Source organism: Pipra filicauda, unplaced genomic scaffold (assembly GCF_003945595.2).
Source record: "Pipra filicauda isolate LSUMZ 115617 unplaced genomic scaffold, ASM394559v2 scaffold143_size2779998_pilon, whole genome shotgun sequence".
Taxonomy (NCBI): Eukaryota; Metazoa; Chordata; class Aves; order Passeriformes; family Pipridae; genus Pipra; species Pipra filicauda.
The window spans coordinates 1,831,247-1,849,371 of record NW_024103918.1 but is presented as its reverse complement, the minus strand read 5'-3'; the positions used below and the strand labels follow the sequence as shown (position 1 = coordinate 1,849,371).

General features: G+C 40.4%; 1 protein-coding gene across 1 annotated transcript in view; it reads right to left on the bottom strand.

The window, feature by feature from the left end:
* ALK (ALK receptor tyrosine kinase) overlaps nt 1-18,125 on the bottom strand; it is a 307,386-nt gene that overhangs the window by 48,038 nt on the left and 241,223 nt on the right. Inside the window, 1 exon segment of the mRNA XM_027713024.2 lies at nt 9,613-9,782. Within this exon segment, the coding sequence (XP_027568825.2) occupies nt 9,613-9,782 (170 nt within the window).

The following is an 18,125-nucleotide window of genomic DNA, read 5'->3' as shown; positions in this document are numbered from 1 at the left end:
CCTTGCAGCAAGAATCTAAACACCCAGCAGAACTTTTTTTCTTCTCACAAACTCTGGTCCTTTATGCATAGTACTGGATCTAAAATATTTTCTCTCAGTATGCTATCAGTATGCTTACATCAGTCTTGTTGACTCCTATTGTTTTTAAATACTACCACTCCTTTACCAGTAAACCAACCTCAAAACCTCAAAATTCAACTGTAGTTTCCCTGGTCATATGCATATTTACTCTGGGACAGCATGTTCCTGTGTTTTGAATGTGGATTTTGACTGAGCCTCCTGACTCAGTCAACAAACATAACCAACTTCCATGTTGTTCTCAAACAGTGCAGCTTTCATCAGAGATGACAGTGAGGTTTGGCAAAAGCCAAAACAGACTCCAGAGATGCACATTCCTTTGAGCATATCTAGATTGAAGTGGCATCATCTCCTGCAACTGGTGTTCTTGCTAAGCTACAGGTGGGGACATGGCCAGAAAAGCTGACCCGACTACAGTAAAGACTTGAAACAGAAAAAACTCCTGTCAGCTTCTGAACGGTGTAAGGGGTTTAGAACAGAATACAGTCCATTCACAACAGAAAAGATCTGATATAGTTGCAATATTCCTCCTTTATTTCTGGTAAGGAAAAACAATGATGCTTCAATAATGAAATTTCTCATTCTGGAGATATGCACTGGACACATGGAGAGACTTCTCTAAAACCAGCTTTTTAAGTTCTAAAGACACGAGCAGCTACCATGAAAGAGCAGGTGATTGACACAAATAATAGTAGATATGGTGAAGGAAGAGTACCCCTAGCATCAGAGGAATAGCAAGATGTAATTTTCCTTGCTAAATGATCCATCTTTACCAGCTCAAAAGGTGGCAGCTCCATCCATATAAATCTGAAGATCACAAAAGTGTATTTTTTGCCTTTCCAATCCATACAAAGTGCAACTGCAGTCTGATGCTGTCAGCAGTCTCACAGTTCTTAGCTGGGATACCTAAAACCCCTTGTGGGTATGTCTAGGAGGAGAACTGCAAGGAACATAAAATCCTTGGATATTAAATTGGCTTCCAACTGAATTGGCTGCCCTCCCCCTGCCTCTTTCCCTCATTTGCTCTACAGCTGACATCCCACAACACTTCAAATGAAATTACAAGCTCTAGCATAAACATAAGCTGTTCAGTTTGAGACTTGCCATACGAGACTTAAACAAAAGCTGTTGGACAGACACAGTGGGCTCTGATTTACTTTTTTCCCTGCAAGTTACTGTGCCAGCAGCAGAGATGACTGAAACAGGTCCCGAACCACCACTGCTCACAGTCTGTTACGTTATGGAGAAACAGCAACTTGGGCTGTTAAGTACAGGCTGTAGCTCAGTAGAAGCTTCTTGTTTCTCCTTCTATGCTGCTGAAACACCCAGGAAAAGGTAAGGTGGAAACTGATTCAGCTGCACATCTTTCAGCTGGCTGTGTCTGAAAATCAACGCCCTGCCCTGCCCACAGTGAACCTTGGTGCTACATCGAAGGGACCGCTGAAACCAAATCTGTGATGCATTTGATCCTCAGCCTCTTTCCTGAGGGTGCACACTAAATGCCACTTGGAGACAGGGACACTTTGATGTGAATTTATGATTGTAAGATGTTAAATTGAGGCTGGGAAATTAATTATCAAGACAAATAAGCAGTTCGTATCTGTCAGCTTTTCCCTCCACTTCTGCAGACTTTAGCTCAAGGAACATAAAAGAAGAGACAGATACTTCTGCAAAGACTACTGTGCACTCTCTTTGTACCTCCAGGCAATGAAGCACTTCTAAAAATAGCTTCAGGCATTTTCCTTGGTAGAACCTAAGGTTCGTGCCCCAAGATGTTATGCTTTGATGCACTTCTCATGTCATGCCTCTTCAGACAATAAAGGGTTGTTCTTATGAGAACTACCAAATGTTCAGCTCCTAAGAAGTTGAAGGCATGATACAAACCAGTATTTCTGTTGCTCAAGGGAATGCCACCTAACATACCCATATCAGAAAACAATAGGTTGCATTTTACTTTTATCTACAGTTCATTCAAGTTAAGAGTGAGCCTTGCTGATTTCACCTGCAGGAGCACTGGGACCAAAATACTCAAGAAATTCCCAGAAGTTCACCAGGGATGAAAAAAAAGACAGAAATCCTTCCAAAATACAAAAATCGTGTGAATGCTAAACACTGTTAGGACCATCAGTGCTGCTTTGGTTGTCTATTAATCTTATTTTTTCCTAACAGAAATGCAGTTTCAGTACAAACCTTCTCTTGAGACTAGCATTTCTGCAACAAATAGTTCATCATTTTATCTTCTCCAGTTTAATGCCACTATTAATTTAGAAATATGATGTCTTTCAAATTCCATTGAAACAAGATCATCAGTTAACCAACATTTCAATCATTAGCTTTGGTGATTTTAGCTTAATGGGCTAATTAAAGGAAATTTAATCAAAACTGAAGATGGAAATGTCACACATCAGTGAGATGGAAAAAACCCCACAGACAATCTCGTTCCCTTGCCCCCTCCTTGTTTTTTTTTTCTTTCCGTTTGATCCCTGAAATCAATGAAACAACTCCCTTTGACTTTGGTGGAAGCTGATACTGAAACACCAGAAGCACATGTTATTGCACTGACTCATTACTACGCTGGAGGTGGCAATGCCTCACCGGTATTTTTGAACAGATCAAAGTGGGAGCTGACTGCCCCCCCAGTACTTCAGCTGGCACCTGTACAGCATGGACACCGGTCCACAGCACTGCACAGACACACTCACTGCAAACACAGATGCTGTAGGGAATAGCCATGAAAGAATGTTCCTGAAGGCAATTATACAGGACCAGCAAAATTAGCGCTGGTAAGTTTGTCATGATTGTTGCTTAATGTACCCCAGCAACTTCCTCACATGGAATCCAAATCCTCATCAAATATGTCTGTGTTTTTAAGATATTTCATCGGAATGAAAATATTGCTGCTAAACAACACTTAAATAACTTGGTTATCAGAAAAATCATTACTTGTGGACTGTGGAAATTAATTCTTAACTGTTTCTTCTTTTACCCTAATTGACCTGGAGCACAGCTAGGAAAAAGGTTCCTTACATGTATGACAATTGGAAAGCACAACTTACATCCTGTAGAGATGAGTGTTAGCTGAGCTGTGAAAGCAAATGCATACAAAGGTCTATTTTTAAAAAAAAATCTGTTTGAAGCAAATAGGAAATGTTGTACCAAGTGGACAAAACTCCCATAATACAAATCTCCTCTTTGGGGAACATCGGCTCAGCTGTTTGAAGGATACAAGTTTTACATAAATTCAAAAACCACTCAAGGGTGACTGCTGATCAAATATTTCAGAGTCACAGACAAGAAATGGCACCAAATGAGCTTTTTTTGGTTTGCTTCTTTGGCCCAATACATGAAATTTGAATTTAGATGAACAGTTGAAAGGTAGGACCTAGCATTTGGTTAAATATATTGAGTTATTTGGTTAATATTATTTAGTTAAACATGACAGAAACAGGATAACATCAAAGCTTCTGGGCTTGATCCTAACAGAAGACTGGTTCCCCCAAAATATCTGAGGCTTATTTACAGAGGGAAATGTAGAACTAAAATTATGAGGATAGATCTATAGCTACATTGGTATAGTTTCCATGAGGACAAACTCTTTTGCCTATGTCACCTATCCTTAAGACTTCATTGCACAGAAATGTTTTTGTTCATGTATTCAAAATACTTTTGCATATATTCTATCCTCTTCTGTTGGGCTGGAAGTGAAAAACATTCTTCTTGAATTGAAGACCACAGAAGCCAATTTTATGCAAATTTTGCAGCTCCCTCCCTCCAGCAACTACTCTGAATGCCACCTAAATACTGTCCCTAGCTCATATAGAGAGTTCAGGTTTCTATTAGCCAGACTCAAGCAGCTGTCTTCATGCCATTATTTTAGAAAGGCTCATAATCATTATTTTTTTTCTTTTTATTATAAAGACGTGGATTATTAACCAAGATTGAACGTTAATCTCCTCTGTACTCAATCCCCCATGCAGTGACACGAACACAGCGTGTCTGTACGTACAGATCTCATTTCATAACTTGTAATGGTTTATCTCTGATGGAACTGATTTCTCTCTCTACCTAGCTAAAATAATTACGGCTGAAGCTGCTTGAGACCAAGGTACGTACAGAATGCAGAAGTTTCAGGTCACTAACCCTTATTACATTCAGGTTCCCATTAACTTCTCTGTTACAAATGATGCATTGTTAGCTCACTTCACAAAGGAATACTTACTATTTGGGATAAAAGACACATTTAGATGGAACAAGATTATTTGGAGAAATACAAGCATGTTAACCAACTCAGTTACAGCGACAGAATTGCCATGCAGGAAGTTACTTAATAGCTAGTAATAAAGGTTGAGATTCAAACATGTTATTTAAGGCAATCATGCAGAATACATGCACGTACAAAATCTGTCACAGACACTCTGCACACACTGTCACCAAAACCGCCTCTTCAGATGCACAGAACAGTCACTGGAAGAATAACTCCATTTCAGGAGGAGGATGGTAGCAGACAGAGTTAATCCTAGAGAGCAGAAGAGCAGTGATATGGGTGTTTAAGTCTCACTGTTTTTAACAAAGTAATGTGTGACCACCTCAAGGCAACACAGGCTAGGCTTGTGGGATGGATGTAAGAAGAGAGGCTAAAGACATCTGGGTGTAGATGTGACCAAATAATATATATGTGGTACTAATGTGTAGGGAGACGTATGTCTAGTTTGTATGGAGGGTCCCTGTTTCTTCACAGAAGAATGGGAAGAAAGTTTAGGAATAACATGATATAAACAGGCCTCTGGATGAAAAACGTTGCCAAGAACCTTCCTTTCCTTTTTCTTCCTTGTTGGGAAACCTCATGCCCAGAAACTTATGAGACAGAAAATGCGAAAGGAGTGTGACAGACAGGGCAATGCAAGAAAAACTACTGGACAAAAAGAGTGCTTAGCCACAGCTGCCAGAGATAACAGCAGAGTGGTATGATATGAGACAGTTTCTTTTTACTTGTCTTTTTACTGCAGCAATGAGTGAGAATGTCCCCAGCTGCTTTGCCTGCCTTTGAATCCAGAGCTGCTGAAGGAGCCAGACAGAACAAAGGATCTCACTCCTATGGACTGAAAGGGAATCCCTCATCGATATATAGACAAAAAACCTAATGAGAACCAATGCAGTTCGTAAAAACCCAGCAAGTCAGAAAGACCGGAATAGGTAACGAGGTCAGTTTAAAGAAACAGAAAGTACAATCATTTGGACATGACTTCTGACTTGTTGCAACAGAATATCACCTTCTGAGGGAACTAAAGTCTGTAGACCTTTTTGCTTTCTTCTTCAGGAAGGTCTCTTCCTTACCTAGCCTTCCAGGTAAGTCATATTTTCCCTTTCCAACATAATAAAACTCCTCAGTCTGTGTTCAGGAGAAGGTCATCAGCAAGAAAATAATTTTGAAGCTCTCTGAGCACAATGGGACCAAGAGAAAATTGCTTTTTACTTTCTGAACATGCTGCCCTGTTTGAAGGACACAGGGCCTAGCTTTGCTATCAGTGACAAGGCAAATGGTGATGCTATTTATGACTGAAAATTTAGTTTTTAGGCCCTCAAGTAAACTCTTCTCACTCCTCCTTCCCCCACCTGGCCACTTCTGCTTAAGACTGCCTACAAATTTAGACTTTGTAATGCCAAAAAAAAAAAAAAATAAATTTAAGAAGAAAGGAGACCAAGGAAACCTTTCTAACCACTAAACACATTTAAATTCTCTTTATATTTCTATACAATCTTCTGTCATAAGACTTTGCTGAGGTTGGACAGGTTGCTAGTAATACTAGCCATTCTTAGCAGGTTTCTCTCACAGAGGTTACAGGGAAATCTTTAAAGAACAGGATAGGTTTAGTAGAGAATATAGGTCTTAAAAGACCTGAGCTGGGCTGGGCTGGCTCGTGTGGAGTCCACTTTCAGGCAAGTTCAGCCAGGTGGTATAGAGGTACCCATAGAATATTTAGTCGACATGCTGCTCCACACAACTGGCCTCAGATTCATCAAGGGAGCAAAAATCAAGAGATTTGAAATTTGTTTCTTAAAGCATTAATTTTCCAGCCAGGCTTCAGCCTATTAGAGTTAATCCTTTTCCACCTTTCACACTGTGTAGAAAAACAGTTGCTAAGCGGGTTGGTGATAATGAGCATCAGCCTACAGTAAGCTCCAGAGAATCACTGAGTTGTACGTGCTTGTATTTTATCTTTGTGATATACCTTAACCATACTGTTTAACTAACAGAATGGCTAATTTTTAGCTACACGAATCACTCATCTTCCATTACATCAAACTTCTGTTTGCTCTTAATGTCACACTCCCAAAACTATATCATTACTAAAATTTAGGCTCACATGTACTAACTAAAAGCAAATACATAAAAAAAGCAAGCCCAAACTTCCAGCTACAGCAGAGCTTCCAAGCCTGTTTCCTACTTGCCTTTCTGTAAAGTTAAAAAAGAACCACCCTCGACAGACTCATCACTTTTCACTGGAAAACAAGTAGTAATTTTCCATCAAACAAAACAAGCTTACAATAATGAGGTTCTCTACACTACTCTCAACCCAAATATTGTCATACTGCACTATTGTGTGAATTCCAGTAATTAAAAATTACCAATTCTCTAGCTTTCACTAATCTGTGAAGATTATTTGATTTGCAGATAATGTGTCCTTCAGAGAGGGGTAGGTGGCCCTACAGGGGCTAAATGAATCACAGCAAGGATTGTTAGTTCCTGAGTTAGCTGAGTTAGCTGAGCCTGTCTAAGTGGCAAGTTAAAATACAGCACCTCTGGGGATGTCGACTTTTGCCTCTGGTAGGCACAACCTGTTTATCCAACAGTTTAAGGAGCTCTTGCACACAACTGGCTTCCTTAATTGTAGCTGCTTTGATGACCTGTCCTTCACCAGGCCCTTTGCCCTCCCTCCCCCGTGCACAGAAGATATTGAGAATTTGGAACTGGGCTACAGCTCCGTTAATCCACACACCACATGAGCCGACTCTCAAGACTGTTCTGCCAACATCTTCCAGAACAAGGAAGGAGAGGTTAACTTCAGGAAGATGTGAAGTGCCAAGCTTACAAGCTTAGAAGAAGCACTTCAGCTTCTTGCAAGTCCACACAGGGTGAAATTGCAACCGGATGCTTTCGGAAGGATCAAATGTAAGGAAAGAAGACAGTCCTCTCCTAATCATACTCTTGGAAATTAAGTCCAGGGTTGCCCAGGTGAATTCAATGCTAGAAATCTAATATTCCTCAGTCCCAATTTAGCTTCTTTGTCTTACTCCTCCCTCCTTTCTGGTACTGCCAATTCACCTGAAATGTTTTAGCTGTGATTTTCTGCCAAAATATAATTTCTCCCAACAGCCTGAGGGATATCAAACATTTAAGAAATGTCTGTTTCTAAAGATAGAGCTGATCTAATTTCTTGGAAGTCTTCCTAATGATTCTTTGAAGTGCTATAAGCCAAACATGGAAATTATGTCTAAGCAGCTTTTAAACAAGCATGCTTTTAAGCAGTTTTAGAGCATATTATCTTGTTATTAATAACACTTTCCATTCAGCTTCCCAAACACAATGGAATGTGCTTTAATTTCGTGTGAAACTGGTGCACTGGTGTGTCTTATTCAAGAGCTTTACTTCTGTAAGGTGATTTAAACTTTCAGCTCCGCCTGTAGGAATATCTGCAATATTGTGGTTCTTCTAACACAGACCCTCACAGCTTCTGAGACAGGAACCAATTAGAAAAAGACAGACACAGCAAGCCTTCAGCAGCACCAGCATTGCGTTCACATCAATTAAGTACTTCTTACTGTTCAATAGAACTGTCATTTATCTTCATTTATACTCTGGAATCTCACTGGTACCATTTTGGTGTATACTTCCATAGAATTCCTTCCTAATTTGTACATCAGCCCAGATTTCCTAAGAAACAGGTTTTGAGATGGTGAGAAAGATGCCTGCAGTATTTCCAAGTCTCACAGGAGATTTCTTTCTTCCCAGGAAGGATTGATTTCAACTACATCAATCTTAGAAGAAAAATTCATTAAAATAGTGCACTTTCTGTGAATAAATAGGGACAAAAACTTTTCAAGAGGCATCAAAACTTCAAAGTTTTCCTTGCTCATGTCTTAACCTCCAACAAACTCCCTTCCTTCAGGGAACTCATTTGTCTTTCTCTGTAAGTAACAGGGAAGTAAGGGTGTCAGCATCATCTTATACATAATAGTCAGCATGTGTTATCAGCTGAATCTGTGATTCCACATGAACCACTGCTAGCCCGGCTCCTAAGATCAAAGTATTCTCTGCCCGATTGTGCAACCAGAGAGAATTTAAAGGAAAGCAATAGTACAAGGGTACAGAATAATTCAGGTACAAAACATTCCCCTGGCAACATTAGAAAATAAATCACATAAATAATAATGGCAAAATATACCATTCTTCAAAGGAAACACAGCTGAAGGGAATGAAGCAACCAGGTATTTTTACAAATGGTGCTTCAGCAGTGACTGCACAATAAGCCTAATGCTGGTATTTTTTAAATCTTTGACGCACACATATTAATTATACATTCAGGACCGAAGCATTGGCAGTGTCCTTGTTGTATTTGCAGCCTACGTGCATCCCCGAGAGCCAGTAAGATAAAAGACATATTCATACCATGTTTGTTCAAAGTTCTTAAGAGGCAAACTATGCCTTAATGAAATGCATTATTTCTAGGGCATGGATTCCCAAAAAGACAAAGGACACCAGTGCTCATGACACAGACTGTAGAGGCATCTTGCAGCCTAAGGGCCAGGGCAGCTGGAGGTGAAGTATGTCTGTGTCTTCTCTAGAAACAGTATAAGCCAGAGCACACACAGAAAGTAAACAATTAACAAGAACATTCCCTTAAAGCTGACTTGTAAGAAACAGCTAAACCAACACTCTAAATAAGCATATGCTACCAGATTAAGCATGTGCTGCCAGATAAACTTTATGCTTAAAGACAGAATATAGCCGTAACTGAGACAGCTCTTTATTAAGGTGATAGCTACAGCTAACATAAAGGTGTTTAGATGGATCCTTGTCAGATTTTACAGCAGGTTCTCCTCCCACCTCTTTCATCCTCAGATCTAGACCATTGAACGCTGAGGGCTTGATACCCAGAAAAAAAAAAATCAGCTGTGGAGCTCACATCCAACTCTACCAAACCACGTAAGCGGATCAAACATGCAACACAGAACAGTAAGCAAAGTGAATGGTTTCCAGTCACTGAAATGCAGACACAAGAGTTTAAGTGCCTTGCTGTAGGCTAATAATTGACCCATTGTGAACCAAGACTTCAATTCAGGAGTTGTAAAATTGTGTGCTTTGCTCAAAATACTCAGTATTCTCATTCCCCGCATCTAACAGAAGATACCTCACGGGGACAAAGCGATTCTCCCTGAGGGAACAGCTTCCAGGAGCTATGTTGGCTGTTTTCATTGCCAGGTAGCTAGTGATGAAATGTCTGATCACCAAGGAGAATGAGAGAAGACCCATACCTATCCGGTATTTCTGGGAGAGGTAAGATCGTCTGCTGCCATATTCCCAAACCTTCGCTGTTATCGGAATGCCAGAACGTCCAGCTCTGTTCCTTTCCTGTCTTGTTCTCGACCAGCACCAGGGATATATTTCCCAGCAAGACACCATGGATGAGCCATGACATTCGTAGCTAGAAGAAACAGAACACATGAGATTAACCATCACAAACACTATTTGAAAGTTAACAAAATTCTCAATTCTTCTTTAATTCGATTCTCCCTCACTCATTTTCATGTAATCCTTTTAGAAAACTCCACAGATGTGGAAGCCTGTAATACTCAGTATATGCTATTGAACATTAGAACTACTGGCCTCTTTTTTTGTGAAGTTGAGCTTTCACATACGTGTCTAATTTTAAAGGGATAAGCTCATACCTCTGTTGTCTGCAATACGAAGACTACACTCCCCTAAGATACCACCTAAGAGATTCAAGTTAAAACTAATGAAATTTTCAGCAATAAACCTTTATATTGCAACAGCAACAACAAAAAACACAGGGAGAAGAGCTGCAATAAGCAGGCATCACTAATAATCACGTCCTCATCCCCCAGACACCCTTATAAAAAATCAGTTTTTACTTTCTATCGAAGTTTCTACTGACTTTCCAATTAAAGTTCAGCAATAATTCGGGTTTTTTCTTATTAATTAAAATACTTTGGGGAACCATTTTTCTAACATTTCTGTTATGATAATGTAATTGAATCCATTTTTATGCATTTATCCCTGTATGTAAAATTATTTTATGTAGTTTTCTCATTTTATGACTTTCTCTCCCTCATTATATAAAGAGAAAAACAATTCCTTCCACATCAGACTAGTTCCACAATCCATAGTATATGAATATATACTAATAAATCTTCTAAATTTCTTGAGAAGAAGAAGAGGAAATAGCCCTTTGTTGATAAAGACCGTATGTAAAATATATATATACATATATATTACATACAAGAGCCGAGTCTCATCTCAATAACCAGTAGAGGTGAGAACGCTGACAGAACGAGTTTATTAAATCTACATTAACGACGGATGTTTTGGACACAAGAAAGTGTCTAGCACAGTATCTAGGATCCATGCATATTAAAAAATAGCCCTCTATTTTTAAGCACTTCAAAGCCAGCACCAAAGTCAGGAGGTTAGGAATTAGGCTTTTACACAGGAACACCTGATAAAATTACCGACTTTCTTGCTTTATAGTACAGAACATTCATATCCACTTCTCAGCATAAAATGCAACTACTAAATTTTGCTTGCTATTCCTATCTCATAGTGTAAGTTTGTCCTGGCAGCCAAACAAGATTTAGGGGTCAAAAGGGCAGAAGCATTGGTATTATTCCTAATTTATGCTCACAATATCGGGATGGCTGGAACAAAATTCTGGATATACATTATATTAATTGTTAGTACTGAATTTAGGGAAACACTTCAGTTCATCTGCCTGTCTCCAAAGCTACAAAGAAAGCCCTGACTTTACACTGTAAAAATATGACAGAGATTGAAAAAATCTAGGTGTGGCTCTTCTCTCTCTCTCCAGTCCAAAAATCACTGCACTTGCCCGGAATCACTCCTGGGTCCGTTGTACTGTGTGACCCAAGCACTGATAAATGTACAAACAGATATGCTACTTTGGGTCTGTGAATTCATTTTGTTACATTATTGATGAGTAAGGTTTTGACTGGCAAATCATCACAGGCACCTTCCAGACCACAGCACTTCAGGTCAAGTCTGGACACTGGTCAAGTCTGAGTACCAGCTCACTCTCACCTCAAGTCTGGAAAAGGACTCACAGAGTCCCATGTCTATATCCATGATGTTAGACAGTGGAAAATATAGCATTAAATGTGAGGATTTTCACCTTGCAGACACCAGAGAGAAAAAGCAGAGTCCAGCAGGATGGTCAGGAACCCTTTCTGATACAACACAAAGTGATGGCCAAGGAGGCAGCTGAGGAGGGCTGAGCTCATACCCACTAACTGGTTCACTGGAAACAACGCTGGTAGAAGAGGCTGCTGACAAATGTTCATGGTATAGGAGGCTGACGCCTTCAAACTTGGTACCTGCATGGCTACTCCTAACAGGTGACAATCAAGATGAAAGAACTTTTTGAGTATTCTATATTTTCGAGTGCCTATGAAGTGAGGCTACTGAAAATAAATTGAAAATTGCTCTCCCTTATGTATTACTGAAATACCTTTCAGATCCACTAAAGTAATTCCCTTCAAGAAAACTGATCAGGACTAAACTTTTTGTTTGAATAACTTTGGAATGCCAGTGGAAATTTAAAAACCTCAAACTATACCAGGGAAGGCAACTCCTCTTACTGAGAGTCCACATGTGAAGTACTTTTAGGACTCCAATGCTAACTCCACTGTGTAACACAGTATGTGAAATTTTTAATACAGGTGAGTTGGAGCAACTTCACTGTGCCATTTTGATAGTTCAAAATTTGAGAGGTAAAGCCCTGAAGCTCCTACTAGGCAGCAGCTTTCAGACCTCTGTCTCTTCTGGAGACCTGCCAGACAGTAACAGGCAGCATCTACACGGTCAGAAGTGAGGAAAGAGCGAGCATTTGATAGCTGTAAATGTAACACTAGAGCAAAAGCTGAAGCAATTGATGAATTGGAATGAATGCCTTTGCACACATGTCAGCTGTTTGAAGGAAAGAAGTAGCTGGCAATAGATGTGGGAGTTCAGCTCATTGGCAAAGTGCAATATGCAAACTCTAATGAACTGGCTCTGAGTGAATCGACTGGCACTGTGTCCAAATGGGCATTTTTGGCTGTGATTTCCATGGTTTCTAAGCTCCACAGCAGGGCAGTCCAGGTCTTTTCACACCTGCTGAAGTGAACCAGAGCAGATGATGAGCTGGATACCACAGTAAAGACTTCCGAATTGGGCTGGCATTCATTTTACAGAATACAGCATCAATGATGGCAGATGGTACTACACACACAGTGCATCCTGCAAGTAGAGCAGTGGCACATTTGGAAAAATCTAAATCTGGGCTGTTGGTGGAATACCCCTAACATTATGCATCAAACATCTCCCTCTGTGTTAAACTAGCAGCAAAATATTGAGAAACTAGAAACATCACTAAGAAATTAATTAAGCATGGAAAGTAGACAGTGGCTTAATGGCACCTTGCTTTCTGGCTTTAGAACCCACCAGAGCCATTGATCAGCTGTTCATATGCAAACCCACTGACTCAGTAAATGAAATGCTCTAAACTGATCTGGGGAAAATTAAAGGGAGAGAAAGCCCATGGCAAATACACAGCATATTGAGGCAAAACTCGGGTCAGATGGCTACATGCATTGTACTGCAAACACCATCTGGAAAGCTGCCTTCTGAGAATCCCCTTAGCCTCTGAGTTGGTGGAATTTCTGAACTGACAAACAGGAGACTCAACTCATCCCAGAAAGAAAAAACAAAAAAACTAATCCTTATCAATATCAACAGGGCTTGGCAGGTGAAGAAAAACAAGGAACGTAGATTTTCTAGCACAAGCTCCATAATTTCAAGACCACTTGAGAACTGAAACTTGCATTTTACTTCCCTATGCAAAAAAAAGAAATAAAATACCAAGAACCTTCTGTGTGAAGTTCAGGCCTGCTGACACCTACGAGTCTACTTTAATGGCTAGAAACATTCCAGCATAAACTAACTCTGGGATGTCTGACTGAGGACCAATGACACGCACTCAGAGCAGCATAAATAAAACATTCCGCAGTGACACCCTGGAGAGTTGCTTCTTTTTCCGACCTTTCCGAGTGGCAATGACCCTGACTATTAGTATTACAGTCCTACCTGGCAGGAAAAGTTAGTAAACAAAGAAAGGGGAAAAGAAGAACATACTTCAAACAGGGCTTGGAGGAAGGTATTTTTAAGAAGACAGAGAAGAGTCCACAGGCAGTCTTCTCCCAAGGAACTACAGTAGTTGGATCTCACTGTGGCTATCTGGCTACCCACACCTCAACACAACACGGTCTTTCATCTTGTGAGACTGCACATTACTTAGTTCTCTTGCCCCCAGTCCTTGCTCCCCCTCCATGATACTTTCTCAAAGGAATTGCTCAAAATTTGCTGGACAAGGGACTGTAGCTTCTTGAAATGCAGACATTTATTCTCCTGAAAATCGTTACTCTCGTCTTGCATCTTCTTCATGCGATGGGAAAGAGCAGAAATTGTTTTCAGATGTGAATGCACTGACCCAGTAAATGTAAGGCATTAAAGAAGCTTGGAAAACATCTCATTGTTGAAGAGAAACTGAAGCTGCAAGTTGGAATATGATTTACACAGAATTAGACAATAGCTGCAAACAACTTTGCCAAGTCTCAGTAAGCTTTGTACATGAATATGAGCTGTGTTTGACATGTGAAGTTTATCACACTGACGATATTTCTTTTCTTACTAGAAATGAGAAATGGTTACACACAATAGTACAAGCAAGACATCTATTAGTACTGTTCAGCAATTCAGATTTGGACTCTAATGAATAATAAAGAGGACCAAAAGGTCTTGTTCCAGGGTTTGGCCAGATCTACAACTGTGCATAATCAGATTCTTCTGTAGTCTGCTGATACTTCTGCTTTAGCTTAGGACTCAGGTGTGCAAGTAAAAACCTCCTGTAAAGGATAAAATTATAATTAAGTTATCTGATCTGTAGTTTTAAAATATTTAGGTAGGCAAGAGAAGCTTGTATTTTATATGAACAGATTCTCCTGATATTTATTCTCACATTATTTCTTACTTGATTTCAGAAAACAGACAAACAGAAAAATAAAAACAACAACAATAGAGAAAGAAAGAGAAAGTGCTCAGAATTTTCCTGTCAGAGTACTGTGGAGTGACCAGGTCTTCAAGAAATTTTAGTTGGTATAGATCCTCTGAACCAATGACACAGAAGACAAGTGGCAAAGGAAGCAAGAGAAGACACATAACAGTGAATAAGCTGTACAGATTTTAAAAACAACACTTTAAAATAAAAAAGGATGCTAACAACATTCTGCCAAATAAAACACATGAAAGGCTGTGCTAGAGGCATATCTTTATTGCATTTTTCATGCTCTTAAATGGTCAGAGTCAATGTTATAACCATGTACCCTTCTTAGTTATTTAAAGCTCAAGGAATAGAGGAGAAAAGGAGACACACTCTGCAGGTGTCAGCATGGGGCTCAGAATGCACTCAAGGAATGATTTATATCATTGACTTACATGCTTTAAAAAAATACAAAGCTTCTGCATAGAAAAGAGAACTGAATTAATAACCACAGAGGATGAAAACATTCTTATATCTGTAAACCTGAATGAGAGAGCAAACTTTACTCTTTACATCAACCTGTTATATTTATTTTCTAGAGAGAGTATGTTTACATGCAAAAAGTAATTTCAGGGTTTAAAGAAATCTGTCTCAGTTTTGTACTAACATAATATAATGAAAGAAACAGACTTTCAAGAAACAGCTAGTTGAAATGTCAAAATAGCATCAGAAAAATATTTCCATTATTTTAAACACAGCCAAAAGCACAAAGCACATTTACTATCACAGTAACCTGTTTTTCATTGTTTTCCAGCACAACTATACCCTTTAAAATATTTGACCCAGGACCTAACAGAAAAATGAAATAATCTAGTTCCAAATCACAATGCAGTCTCTCCTGCAAAGAGTCACCTTATTCTGTGGAGATGGATGTGATAACATTCAAGGCTAATTTCAAATTCATCACTATGCAGGCAGCACCACCTCTGCTGTTACTGTCCTTCTCTACAATAGCCCACATTAAGCTGCATGCATGGCTTTTACTTCTCAGGTATGGCACTAAGATTCTGCCACAGATTCCCTTGTGCTGCACAAAGCACAGCCTTTCTAAAAATCAGTCTCCAGACTGCTCGTGTTTCTCCACTGACTTTCAAACAGGAGTAGTAACAACCCATCAAAAAATGAAACCTTGCAGCACAGATGCAAGGCACCCTGTACCAAGCCTCACAGAATGCAGTAGTTCTGTAGCTGGTCTTGCATCTTTGGGAAGACACAGGTATGACTCTTAGGATCTACAGGTACCACAACATCCTTCAAGGATGAGGATGCAGATGGGTAACATCTCTAAAAAATTGAATGAAAAGCAAGTCAACATATGTGACTGCAGCTGTACAGCAATAATACTGGGAGTGAGGGAGGTGGGATTGCCTTGTTGTCTAGACGTGCGGAGCCAGAATTGAGCCTCCAGCTTCCACACAAAGGTGAGCGCTCCCTGGACACCTGCAACAGTTTTGTCAGCTCTCTGAATCTTTGCAAAGTGCTGAGAAGTAGGTGGCCATTACAGTCTGGAAACTATGCACACCTAGGGGCTATCAACCACGGCAAAGCAATTTAGTTTTGCCATGGTGGTGTCTGAGATGACAGCACTTCCCTTGGATTTAATTGCAAAGTGGTTTCCTAGATTCCCAGAGACCAGTACTGCTACTAATGATATGCATATGGATTTCTTCTTCAAAATGAGGAGATGTGTAACTGCTCCATGATCCTCTTTGCCCTGTCAGCCTTGTGCAGGCCAACTAATTCCCACCCGGAGGAGGGCATTCACAGTGTGAACAGAAGGGGCAAATAATTCTGTGCTTTATTGCTTGAGCTCTATAAACTCTGCCTTTAAATCAGGCCACTATTTCGCTTAATTCTTTGCACTTTATGTGCATTCCTATGCTCAATTACATGTGCTTTGCTTCCAATGAACTTTTATATGTGGGTTAAAAGATTTTCACTCTTGATTACTGTGACTCAGTTTGGTTCCAGAAGCATTTCCTGAGCTTTTTGTTGCCTCTCCCTTTTCTGGCTACTTCAGAGTAATGGAGCATCTCTTCACGGATTATGCACACCACTTCCTGCATTCACCCAAGAGTTAGTGGAAGTGCCACAGTTTCCCTCTTCCATATAAATTGGGTTTTAAAACACAGTTAAAGGGGTCAACAGGCAAAGGACTCTACTGAATGTGCAACACGAAAAAGATAACAAAGGCTGTCTGGACTGCAAACAAGAAGAGATTCTTTGAAGCCAGGATACTCCAGCCAAGATTTAATAAAACAACAAAGAGAAAGAGAAAAACTAACTGAACCAAGAACAAAGGGCAGCATCACAAACTAACCGCTTTGACCTGCCAAAAGCACTGAAGAACAAAGAAAATGAAAACATAAGGCTGCTCAAAACAAACAGTAGCAAAGTGTAAGGCTGTACACAAAGCTGTACACAAAGTGCAAGGCACATTCGGGCCAATCTCAAACATGTGTGGGAAAGTGCAGGCTGTGTTTATTATGGTATCTCCTGCATGCATTTTTATCCTTTTCCCATCTTTTGATGCATGTGGGGCAGTACAGAGTAGGTCAGGCTGACTTTTCCCTTCCTGAGTTAACAGGGAGCCTCCTGCAGGGCATGGAAAGGACAGGCAGCCAAGCACGCTCCTGGTGACCGACCTCAAGCTGGAGAGAACACAAAGATGGAGGATCACGCTAGTCCTGCACTCAGTGGCAATACACATGCCAAAGATCATCCAGGTCTGGTGTCTCCAAGTGCTGGCATCCACGCCGCTGCAAGCAGCTGCCCAGAACCTCAGCAGGGAAGGTGTTTAGACCACGGCACCCCACAAGTCTCCAGTAGTTATTTTTTCAGTCATTTCCTTTGCCAGTCTATAACAGTGGAAGATTAAACAGCCAGGCTGAGGGAAAAAACCCCCAAGCTTGAAGCATTAGCAAACTCTTTGTGGCTGGAACCCAGTGTGGACTGCTTGACTGTTTCCTTATCAGTATTGAGCCCTGGTAGCATGGGCATTCTGGCCAAAACCCAGAATCCTCCAGCTTGGTAAACAGCACTGTGACAGGTAGAGCTCCTCATGCTGAGGCTGAAATAATTTTCCTATGAACATCTGAGGATAAAAAGCAGAGTGTCAGCATCTGCTGTTTTGGACGTAATTGGTCTAACTTGACTGGATAAAAGAAAAGAAAATTAGGGGATAAAGGGAAAAAAATAGTAGCTTCAGTAAACAGCAGGCCTAGTAGTGTGCCATAGCTTCCATGTAGCAGGGATAGAAGAGAGGGAAGTCAAGATAAAAAAAGTGGGGACGTCTGCTGGCCTCCTTGTTGCTCTCAGGCTGTGCAGCACATGGTATTTGATAAAGTCCCATGCACAGAGCAGGGGGAAGCTCCTCGTACCCAGAGAGGCAAGAGACCCGAGCAGGCAGGGAAAAACACTCAGTCTCACCCTCAGGACTTCAGCTGAGCTGGGTATGTTTATATTGGGGTAGACACTGCACACAAGGAGGAGATGTTAAGTGACAGGCTTAAGGACAACCTCCATCATTAACATTATGTGTACCTGAGACTAACCTCTCTGGGGTAGTGGATGCATCTGTCAGAACAAGCCACTATGTAAATGAACACACAAGGGGAGCAAGCAGATATCTAAATGGTCACAAGAGCTGGATCAAAT